This window comes from Oncorhynchus masou, chromosome 24 (genome assembly GCF_036934945.1).
Source record: "Oncorhynchus masou masou isolate Uvic2021 chromosome 24, UVic_Omas_1.1, whole genome shotgun sequence".
NCBI lineage: Eukaryota > Metazoa > Chordata > Actinopteri > Salmoniformes > Salmonidae > Oncorhynchus > Oncorhynchus masou.
Window position 1 is genome coordinate 1,280,005 of NC_088235.1, and position 12,909 is coordinate 1,292,913.

General features: G+C 47.1%; 1 protein-coding gene across 1 annotated transcript in view; it reads right to left on the reverse strand.

Moving 5' to 3' along the window:
• LOC135513356 (probable JmjC domain-containing histone demethylation protein 2C) overlaps positions 1 to 12,909 on the reverse strand; it is a 351,376-nt gene that overhangs the window by 63,512 nt on the left and 274,955 nt on the right. The window contains 5 exon segments of the mRNA XM_064936284.1: positions 683 to 1,102; positions 1,223 to 1,434; positions 2,090 to 2,312; positions 8,902 to 9,029; positions 10,339 to 10,428. Of these exon segments, the coding sequence (XP_064792356.1) occupies positions 683 to 1,102; positions 1,223 to 1,434; positions 2,090 to 2,312; positions 8,902 to 9,029; positions 10,339 to 10,428 (1,073 nt within the window).

Sequence of the window (12,909 nt, forward strand, 5' to 3'; positions counted from 1 at the left end):
TTTCACCGTATATTGGCCAGGTGGGATGCTACCGTCCCACAACAGTTAACAAGCTTTACGTGTCGGCCTCACAGCCTCCGCCGCTCTCTCTCTACAGCCCGGTGGTCTCCACCGCTCTCTCTCTACAGCCCGGTGGTCTCCACCGCTCTCTCTACAGCCCGGTGGTCTCCACCGTCCGCTCTCTACAGCCCGGTGGTCTCCACCGCTCTCTCTACAGCCCTCTCTCTACAGCCCGGTGGTCTCCGCCGCTCTGGTGGTCTCTCTACAGCCCGGTGGTCTCCGCCGCTCTCTCTCTACAGCCCGGTGGTCTCCACCGCTCTCTCTCTACAGCCTGGTGGTCTCCACCGCCGCTCTCTCTCTACAGCCCGGTGGTCTTCACCGCTCTCTCTCTACAGCCCGGTGGTCTCCACCGCTCTCTCTACAGCCCGGTGGTCTCCACCGGTCTCTCTCTACAGCCTGGTGGTCTCCACCGCCGCTCTCTCTCTACAGCCCGGTGGTCTCCACCGCCGCGCTCTACAGCCCGGTCAGAGACAAAGCAACAACGAATATTGCACACAGTGGTGCAGTAGGACGCAAATATTCACCATGGACTGTATCTCCACTTCTCCACCAACTAAAAGCACTGGAGATGAAGCTAGTGAGTGAGGAAACATCTGAAGGGAGGAACTAGAGACTGACTGACCTGTCCCTGTCTCCAACACTCTCTGAACAGCTTCCAGTTGCCAGGGTGTCGATGGTCTTTCAGCCAGAGCAGTCTGCGATCATACAACCAGCAGTGGGGGATGTCAGCATGGAGCTGCAGGGCCTTCTCTAGCTGAGGCTTGGGTACAGGAAGCTCTTCTGTCCCCGTCCCAGGGTTAGGACCTGTCCCCGTCCCAGGGTTAGGACCTGTCCCCGTCCCAGGGTTAGGACCTGTCCCCGTCCCAGGCTGCTTCTTCCTCTCGATCCTCTCTGTCTTCACCTCCCTGTCCTCTGTGGTGGTGGTGGTGGCCTCCAGCTTCAGACTCAGCTTGGCTCCTCGGCCGGCAGGGATTTTGTTCTCCACCACGGACGCGATGATGTCATCCAGGATGTTGGGCATGCTACGGCCGCTCTTCCCCATCTGGAGAGGAGAGATACAGCACCAGAACATGTGAATCAGCATGTTGAAATAATACCGTGTTATTCCCTCCATACGGCAAGATAATGGTGGACTGGGTGTGTCTCTGTCCCAGCCACGTACCTGTGCTGCGGTGGAGTATACAGGAGCGAAGGCCATGCCAGCATCAGTAGAGCCCAGACGGAGTTTACCAGCGGTGGTCGTCAGGAGGTCTCTTAGAGTAGAGCCTTGTTCTGTGATGTTAGACACCAGGCTAGACGCTTTACAGTGGAGAGACTCCAGGCTACTGACCTTCTCCTCCTTGCCCACCTTACCCAGAGGAGACTCCTTGTTTTCTACGCCAGAGACAAGACATATCAGTTACAATACATCATCATCATCATCATCATCATCATCATCACACCAGTAACAACTAACCTCTGGAGATATCTGGTATTTATCATCATCATCACACCAGAAACAACTAACCTTTAGAGATATCTGGTATTTATCATCATCATCATCATCATCACACCACTAACAACTAAGTATTATATAACTACAGTCATACTGAGCCCTAAACAGGAGGGTTGGAACGCTGCTGTATAACTACAGTCATAATGAACCCAAAAAAGGAGGGTTGGAACGCTGCTGTATAACTACAGTCATACTGAGCCCTAAACAGGAGGGTTGGAATGCTGCTGTATAACTACAGTCATACTGAGCCCTAAACTGGAGGGTTGGAACGCTGCTGTATAACTACAGTCATACTGAACCCTAAACTGGAGGGTTGGAACGCTGCTGTATAACTACAGTCATACTGAGCCCTAAACTGGAGGGTTGGAACGCTGCTGTATAACTACAGTCATACTGAGCCCTAAACAGGAGGGTTGGAACGCTGCTGGCAGCCTGACAAGAGCACAAACTAGACACACACTTAGAGGAAAGTTCTCAGCGGGCCGGGCTAACAGTCACATTGACCAGCAGACAGAGTGCGCTACCGTGATGTACCTTTCTTGTCTTCCCGTGACTTCTGTTCAGTCAGGTCAGCCAGGAAGTGGAGAGGGCTCTGGGACTCCGGGGGAGTCAGTTTGGAGTCAGAGGAGGGGTCCGAGGCAGGGCTGGAGCCTCCGTTAGTCTCAGCTTTACCCTGGATGGGGTTCAGCTGCCCAGTCTCTGTCTTCACGTTACATAGAGAGATCTTGTTGCTGTGGTTTAACACGTTCTGGAGAACCTGACCAGGAGAGACAGGTCAACAACAACACATCACAGACTACACAGGTCAACAACAACACAGACTACACAGGTAAACAACATCACAGACTACACAGGTCAACAACAACACATCACAGACTACACAGGTCAACAACAACACATCACAGACTACACAGGTCAACAACAACACATCACAGACTACACAGGTCAACAACAACACATCACAGACTACACAGGTCAACAACAACACATCACAGACTACACAGGTCAACAACAACACATCACAGACTACACAGGTCAACAACAACACATCACAGACTACACAGGTCAACAACAACACATCACAGACTACACAGGTCAACAACAACACGTCACAGACTACACAGGTCAACAACAACACGTCACAGACTACACAGGTCAACAACAACACGTCACAGACTACACAGGTCAACAACAACACGTCACAGACTACACAGGTCAACAACAACACGTCACAGACTACACAGGTCAACAACAACACGTCACAGACTACACAGGTCAACAACAACACATCACAGACTACACAGGTCAACAACAACACGTCACAGACTACACAGGTCAACAACAACACGTCACAGACTACACAGGTCAACAACAACACGTCACAGACTACACAGGTCAACAACAACACGTCACAGACTACACAGGTCAACAACAACACGTCACAGACTACACAGGTCAACAACAACACGTCACAGACTACACAGGTCAACAACAACACGTCACAGACTACACAGGTCAGGTCACAGACTACACAGGTCAACAACAACACGTCACAGACTACACAGGTCAACAACAACACGTCACAGACTACACAGGTCAACAACAACACGTCACAGACTACACAGGTCAACAACAACACGTCACAGACTACACAGGGTCACACAACAACACGTCACAGACTACACAGGTCAACAACAACACGTCACAGACTACACAGGTCAACAACAACACGTCACAGACTACACAGGTCAACAACAAACACAGACTACACAGACTACACAGGTCAACAACAACACGTCACAGACTACACAGGTCAACAACAACACGTCACAGACTACACAGGTCAACAACAACACGTCACAGACTACACAGGTCAACAACAACACGTCACAGACTACACAGGTCAACAACAACACGTCACAGACTACACAGGTCAACAACAACACGTCACAGACTACACAGGTCAACAACAACACGTCACAGACTACACAGGTCAACAACAACACAGGTCACAGACTACACAGGTCAACAACAACACATCACAGACTACACAGGTCAACAACAACACATCACAGACTACACAGGTCAACAACAACACATCACAGACTACACAGGTCAACAACAACACGTCACAGACTACACAGGTCAACAACAACACATCACAGACTACACAGGTCAACAACAACACATCACAGACTACACAGGTCAACAACAACAATCACAGACTCACAGACTACACAGGTCAACAACAACACATCACAGACTACACAGGTCAACAACAACACATCACAGACTACACAGGTCAACAACAACACGTCACAGACTACACAGGTCAACAACAACACATCACAGACTACACAGGTCAACAACAACACATCACAGACTACACAGGTCAACAACAACACATCACAGACTACACAGGTCAACAACAACACATCACAGACTACACAGGTCAACAACAACACGTCACAGACTACACAGGTCAACACGTCACAGACTACACAGGTCAACAACAACACATCACAGACTACACAGGTCAACAACAACACATCACAGACTACACAGGTCAACAACAACACATCACAGACTACACAGGTCAACAACAACACATCACAGACTACACAGGTCAACAACAACACATCACAGACTACACAGGTCAACAACAACACATCACAGACTACACAGGTCAACAACAACACATCACAGACTACACAGGTCAACAACAACACATCACAGACTACACAGGTCAACAACAACACGTCACAGACTACACAGGTCAACAACAACACATCACAGACTACACAGGTCAACAACAACACATCACAGACTACACAGGTCAACAACAACACATCACAGACTACACAGGTCAACAACAACACGTCACAGACTACACAGGTCAACAACAACACGTCACAGACTACACAGGTCAACAACACGTCACAGACTACACAGGTCAACAACAACACATCACAGACTACACTGGTCAACAACAACACATCACAGACTACACAGGTCAACAACAACACATCACAGACTACACAGGTCAACAACAACACATCACAGACTACACAGGTCAACAACAACACATCACAGACTACACAGGTCAACAACAACACATCACAGACTACACAGGTCAACAACAACACATCACAGACTACACAGGTCAACAACAACACATCACAGACTACACAGGTCAACAACAACACATCACAGACTACACAGGTCAACAACAACACATCACAGACTACACAGGTCAACAACAACACATCACAGACTACACAGGTCAACAACAACACATCACAGACTACACAGGTCAACAACAACACATCACAGACTACACAGGTCAACAACAACACATCACAGACTACACAGGTCAACAACAACACATCACAGACTACACAGGTCAACAACAACACATCACAGACTACACAGGTCAACAACAACACATCACAGACTACACAGGTCAACAACAACACATCACAGACTACACAGGTCAACAACAACACGTCACAGACTACACAGGTCAACAACAACACGTCACAGACTACACAGGTCAACAACAACACGTCACAGACTACACAGGTCAACAACAACACATCACAGACTACACAGGTCAACAACAACACGTCACAGACTACACAGGTCAACAACAACACGTCACAGACTACACAGGTCAACAACAACACGTCACAGACTACACAGGTCAACAACAACACATCACAGACTACACAGGTCAACAACAACACATCACAGACTACACAGGTCAACAACAACATCACAGACTACACAGGTCAACAACAACACATCACAGACTACACAGGTCAACAACAACACGTCACAGACTACACAGGTCAACAACAACACATCACAGACTACACAGGTCAACAACAACACATCACAGACTACACAGGTCAACAACAACACATCACAGACTACACAGGTCAACAACAACACATCACAGACTACACAGGTCAACAACAACACATCACAGACTACACAGGTCAACAACAACACATCACAGACTACACAGGTCAACAACAACACATCACAGACTACACAGGTCAACAACAACACGTCACAGACTACACAGGTCAACAACAACACATCACAGACTACACAGGTCAACAACAACACATCACAGACTACACAGGTCAACAACAACACATCACAGACTACACAGGTCAACAACAACACATCACAGACTACACAGGTCAACAACAACACGTCACAGACTACACAGGTCAACAACAACACATCACAGACTACACAGGTCAACAACAACACATCACAGACTACACAGGTCAACAACAACACATCACAGACTACACAGGTCAACAACAACACATCACAGACTACACAGGTCAACAACAACACATCACAGACTACACAGGTCAACAACAACACATCACAGACTACACAGGTCAACAACAACACATCACAGACTACACAGGTCAACAACAACACATCACAGACTACACAGGTCAACAACAACACATCACAGACTACACAGGTCAACAACAACACATCACAGACTACACAGGTCAACAACAACACATCACAGACTACACAGGTCAACAACAATCACAGATCACAGGACAGACTACACAGGTCAACAACAACACGTCACAGACTACACAGGTCAACAACAACACGTCACAGACTACACAGGTCAACAACACGTCACAGACTACACAGGTCAACAACAACACATCACAGACTACACTGGTCAACAACAACACATCACAGACTACACAGGTCAACAACAACACATCACAGACTACACAGGTCAACAACAACACATCACAGACTACACAGGTCAACAACAACACATCACAGACTACACAGGTCAACAACAACACATCACAGACTACACAGGTCAACAACAACACATCACAGACTACACAGGTCAACAACAACACATCACAGACTACACAGGTCAACAACAACACATCACAGACTACACAGGTCAACAACAACACATCACAGACTACACAGGTCAACAACAACACATCACAGACTACACAGGTCAACAACAACACGTCACAGACTACACAGGTCAACAACAACACGTCACAGACTACACAGGTCAACAACAACACGTCACAGACTACACAGGTCAACAACAACACATCACAGACTACACAGGTCAACAACAACACATCACAGACTACACAGGTCAACAACAACACATCACAGACTACACAGGTCAACAACAACACATCACAGACTACACAGGTCAACAACAACACATCACATACTACACAGGTCAACAACACATCACAGACTACACAGGTCAACAACAACACGTCACAGACTACACAGGTCAACAACAACACGTCACAGACTACACAGGTCAACAACACATCACAGACTACACAGGTCAACAACAACACATCACAGACTACACTGGTCAACAACAACACATCACAGACTACACAGGTCAACAACAACACATCACAGACTACACAGGTCAACAACAACACATCACAGACTACACAGGTCAACAACAACACATCACAGACTACACAGGTCAACAACAACACGTCACAGACTACACAGGTCAACAACAACACATCACAGACTACACAGGTCAACAACAACACATCACAGACTACACAGGTCAACAACAACACATCACAGACTACACAGGTCAACAACAACACATCACAGACTACACAGGTCAACAACAACACATCACAGACTACACAGGTCAACAACAACACATCACAGACTACACAGGTCAACAACAACACGTCACAGACTACACAGGTCAACAACAACACATCACAGACTACACAGGTCAACAACAACACATCACAGACTACACAGGTCAACAACAACACATCACAGACTACACAGGTCAACAACAACACATCACAGACTACACAGGTCAACAACAACACATCACAGACTACACAGGTCAACAACAACACATCACAGACTACACAGGTCAACAACAACACATCACAGACTACACAGGTCAACAACAACACGTCACAGACTACACAGGTCAACAACAACACATCACAGACTACACAGGTCAACAACAACACATCACAGACTACACAGGTCAACAACAACACATCACAGACTACACAGGTCAACAACAACACGTCACAGACACACTGTTCAACAGACTACACAGAGCTCTAACTAGTCTACATTACTGAGCTAACAGACAGGGCTCTAACTAGTCTACATTACTGAGCTAACAGGCAGAGCTCTAACTAGTCTATATTACTCAGCTAACAGACAGAGCTCTAAATGCTCTATATTACTAAGCTAACAGAGCTCTAACTGATCTATTTTACTGAGCTAACAGAGGTCTGACTCGTCTATATTACTGAGCTAACAGGCAGAGCTCTAACTAGTCTATATTACTCAGCTAACAGAGCTCTAACTAGTCTATATTACTGAGCTAACAGGCAGAGCTCTAACTAGTCTATATTACTGAGCTAACAGACAGAGCTCTAGATTCCAGAGCAGGACAGAGGATGGGTTTGGCAGTACTGGGTTTGGCAGTACTGGGTTTGGCAGTACTGGGTTTGGCATTACTGGGTTTGGCAATACTGGGTTTGGCAATACTGGGTTTGGCAATACTGGGCTTGGCAGTACTGGGTTTGGCAGTACTGGAAACCTTGAAGTGTGTCCCAAATACCACCTTATTCCCATGTAGTGAATACGGTGCGATAGGGCTCTGGTCAAAAGTAGCGCACTATACAGGGAATATGGTTCTATAGGGCTCTGGTCAAAAGTCGTGCACTATATAGGGAATGGGGTTCTATAGAGCTCTGGTCAAGAGTAGTGCACTATATAGGGAATATGGTTCTATAGGTCTCTGGTCTAAAGTCGTGCACTATATAGGGAATAGGGTTCTATAGAGCTCTGGTCAAAAGTAGTGCACTTAATAGGGAATAGGGTTCTATAGAGCTCTGGTCAACAGTACTGTATTATATAGGGAATAGGGTTCCATAGGGCCCTGGTCTAAAGTAGTGAATTATATAGGGAATAGGGTTCTATAGAGCCCTGGTCTAAAGTAGTGCACTATATAGGGAATAGGGTTCCATAGAGCTCTGGTCAACAATACTGTATTATATAGGGAATAGGGTTCTATAGAGCCCTGGTCTAAAGTAGTGAATTATATAGGGAATAGGGTTCTATAGAGCCCTGGTCTAAAGTAGTGCACTATATAGGGAATAGGGTTCCATAGAGCTCTGGTCAACAATACTGTATTATATAGGGAATAGGGTTCCATAGGGCCCTGGTCTAAAGTAGTGCACTACGTAGGGAATAGGGTGCCACTTGAGAAGCAGCAGAAACAGAGCAGCAGCAGTGTATCTCCATACCTGAGAGACTCCGTTGGTAGCAGGCATCTTGCTGAGTAGAGGGTTGTGTTTCCCAGTACAGACACAGGGAGACCTGATGCTGTACTTCTCCCTGAACAGATGCATGGCGCTCACCACCTCTGTCAGAACTGCACAACAGACCACTGGTCATTAGTACACACTTCTGTCAACATGTTAGACCTACACGGTGTTACTGTCAGAGGAGAACAATGTAATGGAGTCCTGTCTTGTGTTGTACTTTACACTGTGTTGTAATGGAGTCTTACCTTGAGTTGTACTTTAACTCTGTGTTGTAATGGAGTCCTGTCTTGTAGTTTAACTCTGTGTTGTAATGGAGTCCTGTGTTGTACTTTAACTCTGTGTTGTAATGGAGTCATGTCTGGTGTTGTAGTTTAACTCTGTGTTGTAATGGAGTCCTGTCTTGTAGTTTAACTCTGTGTTGTAATGGAGTCCTGTCTGGTGTTGTAATGGAGTCCTGTCTGGTGTTGTAATGGAGTCCTGTCTTGTGTTGTTATGGAGTCCTGTCTTGTAGTTTAACTCTGTGTTGTAATGGAGTCCTGTCTGGTGTTGTAGTTTAACTCTGTGTTGTAATGGAGTCCTGTCTTGTACTTTAACTCTGTGTTGTAATGGAGTCATGTCTGGTGTTGTAGTTTAACTCTGTGTTGTAATGGAGTCCTGTCTTGTAGTTTAACTCTGTGTTGTAATGGAGTCCTGTCTGGTGTTGTAGTTTAACTCTGTGTTGTAATGGAGTCCTGTCTTGTAGTTTAACTCTGTGTTGTAATGGAGTCCTGTCTTGTAGTTTAACTCTGTGTTGTAATGGAGTCCTGTCTTGTAGTTTAACTCTGTGTTGTAATGGAGTCCTGTGTTGTACTTTAACTCTGTGTTGTAATGGAGTCATGTCTGGTGTTGTAGTTTAACTCTGTGTTGTAATGGAGTCCTGTCTTGTAGTTTAACTCTGTGTTGTAATGGAGTCATGTCTGGTGTTGTAGTTTAACTCTGTGTTGTAATGGAGTCCTGTCTTGTAGTTTAACTCTGTGTTGTAATGGAGTCCTGTCTGGTGTTGTAATGGAGTCCTGTCTGGTGTTGTAATGGAGTCCTGTCTTGTGTTGTAATGGAGTCCTGTCTTGTAGTTTAACTCTGTGTTGTAATGGAGTCCTGTCTGGTGTTGTAGTTTAACTCTGTGTTGTAATGGAGTCCTGTCTTGTAGTTTAACTCTGTGTTGTAATGGAGTCCTGTCTTGTAGTTTAACTCTGTGTTGTAATGGAGTCCTGTCTTGTAGTTTAACTCTGTGTTGTAATGGAGTCCTGTCTTGTAGTTTAACTCTGTTGTAATGGAGTCCTGTTTTGTGTTCTACTTTCCTAACTGAATAATGAAAGCTATTCCAGCCCAGGCTGAGGTCCAGACAGAGAGAGAGGAACAGAAATCATTGGTTCCTACCAGTTCCTGGGATAATCTGAGTTGGCATCAAGTACTTGTGACCATGCTGCTGTCCCTTGACACACTTCAGCCAGGCATACAGCTCTTTGTCTGGAGGAACAACAAAACACACATTACTACCCTCAAACCAACAAACCCCGTCAGGTCTCCATGGAAACCCCGTCTGGCTGCTTCTCAAACGCTACTCTAGTCCCTTTATAGTGCACTACTTTGACCAGGGCTCTGTGGGTGTTGGAGTGGTCCACTATGAAGGGAATAGGGTCCCATTTGGGCCTCAGACACTACATGGGAACAGACCGTGTTGATGTTCCATCCCTCTCTCAGGAGTTTACAGGTTCAACTAGAGGATTAGGATGAATCCACTGCTGCTGCTTCTCAACATGGGGAATCATATCAACTAGAACAACTGTTAATAACACACTGTCTGGGTTTCACTCTGTAGGAGCTGTGATGGATGGGGTTTCACTCTGTAGGAGCTGTGATGGATGGGGTTTCACTCTGTAGGAGCTGTGATGGATGGGGTTTCACTCTGTAGGAGCTGTGATGGATGGGGTTTCACACTCTGTAGGAGCTGTGATGGATGGGGTTTCACTCTGTAGGAGCTGTGATGGATGGGGTTTCACTCTGTAGGAGCTGTGATGGATGGGGTTTCACTCTGTAGGAGCTGTGATGGATGGGGTTTCACTCTGTAGGAGCTGTGATGGATGGGGTTTCACTCTCTGTAGGAGCTGTGATGGATGGGGTTTCACTCTGTAGGAGCTGTGATGGATGGGGTTTCACTCTGTAGGAGCTGTGATGGATGGGGTTTCACTCTGTAGGAGCTGTGATGGATGGGGTTTCACTCTGTAGGAGCTGTGATGGATGGGGTTTCACTCTCTGTAGGAGCTGTGATGGATGGGGTTTCACTCTGTAGGAGCTGTGATGGATGGGGTTTCACTCTGTAGGAGCTGTGATGGATGGGGTTTCACTCTGTAGGAGCTGTGATGGATGGGGTTTCACTCTCTGTAGGAGCTGTGATGGATGGGGTTTCACTCTCTGTAGGAGCTGTGATGGATGGGGTTTCACTCTGTAGGAGCTGTGATGGATGGGGTTTCACTCTCTGTAGGAGCTGTGATGGATGGGGTTTCACTCTGTAGGAGCTGTGATGGATGGGGTTTCACTCTGTAGGAGCTGTGATGGATGGGGTTTCACTCTCTGTAGGAGCTGTGATGGATGGGGTTTCACTCTCTGTAGGAGCTGTGATGGATGGGGTTTCACTCTGTAGGAGCTGTGATGGATGGGGTTTCACACTCTCTAGGAGCTGTGATGGATGGGGTTTCACACTCTCTAGGAGCTGTGATGGATGGGGTTTCACTCTGTAGGAGCTGTGATGGATGGGGTTTCACTCTGTAGGAGCTGTGATGGATGGGGTTTCACTCTCTGTAGGAGCTGTGATGGATGGGGTTTCACTCTGTAGGAGCTGTGATGGATGGGGTTTCACTCTGTAGGAGCTGTGATGGATGGGGTTCCACTCTCTGTAGGAGCTGTGATGGATGGGGTTTCACTCTGTAGGAGCTGTGATGGATGGGGTTTCACTCTGTAGGAGCTGTGATGGATGGGGTTTCACTCTCTGTAGGAGCTGTGATGGATGGGGTTTCACTCTCTGTAGGAGCTGTGATGGATGGGGTCTCACTCTGTAGGAGCTGTGATGGATGGGGTTTCACTCTCTAGGAGCTGTGATGGATGGGGTTTCACTCTCTGTAGGAGCTGTGATGGATGGGGTTTCACTCTGTAGGAGCTGTGATGGATGGGGTTTCTCTCTGTAGGAGCTGTGATGGATGGGGTTTCACTCTCTGTAGGAGCTGTGATGGATGGGGTTTCACTCTGTAGGAGCTGTGATGGATGGGGTTTCACTCTGTAGGAGCTGTGATGGATGGGGTTTCACTCTGTAGGAGCTGTGATGGATGGGGTTTCACTCTCTAGGAGCTGTGATGGATGGGGTTTCACTCTCTGTAGGAGCTGTGATGGATGGGGTTTCACTCTCTGTAGGAGCTGTGATGGATGGGGTTTCACTCTGTAGGAGCTGTGATGGATGGGGTTTCACTCTCTGTAGGAGCTGTGATGGATGGGGTTTCACTCTCTGTAGGAGCTGTGATGGATGGGGTTTCACTCTCTGTAGGAGCTGTGATGGATGGGGTTTCACTCTCTGTAGGAGCTGTGATGGATGGGGTTTCACACTCTCTATGAGCTGTGATGGATGGGGTTTCACTCTGTAGGAGCTGTGATGGATGGGGTTTCACACTCTGTAGGAGCTGTGATGGATGGGGTTCCACTCTCTAGGAGCTGTGATGGATGGGGTTCCACTCTCTGTAGGAGCTGTGATGGATGGGGTTTCACTCTCTGTAGGAGCTGTGATGGATGGGGTTCCACTCTCTGTAGGAGCTGTGATGGATGGGGTTCCACTATATGAGCTGTGATGGATGGGGTTTCACTCTCTAGGAGCTGTGATGGATGGGGTTTCACTCTGTAGGAGCTGTGATGGATGGGGTTCCACTCTCTAGGAGCTGTGATGGATGGGGTTCCACTCTCTGT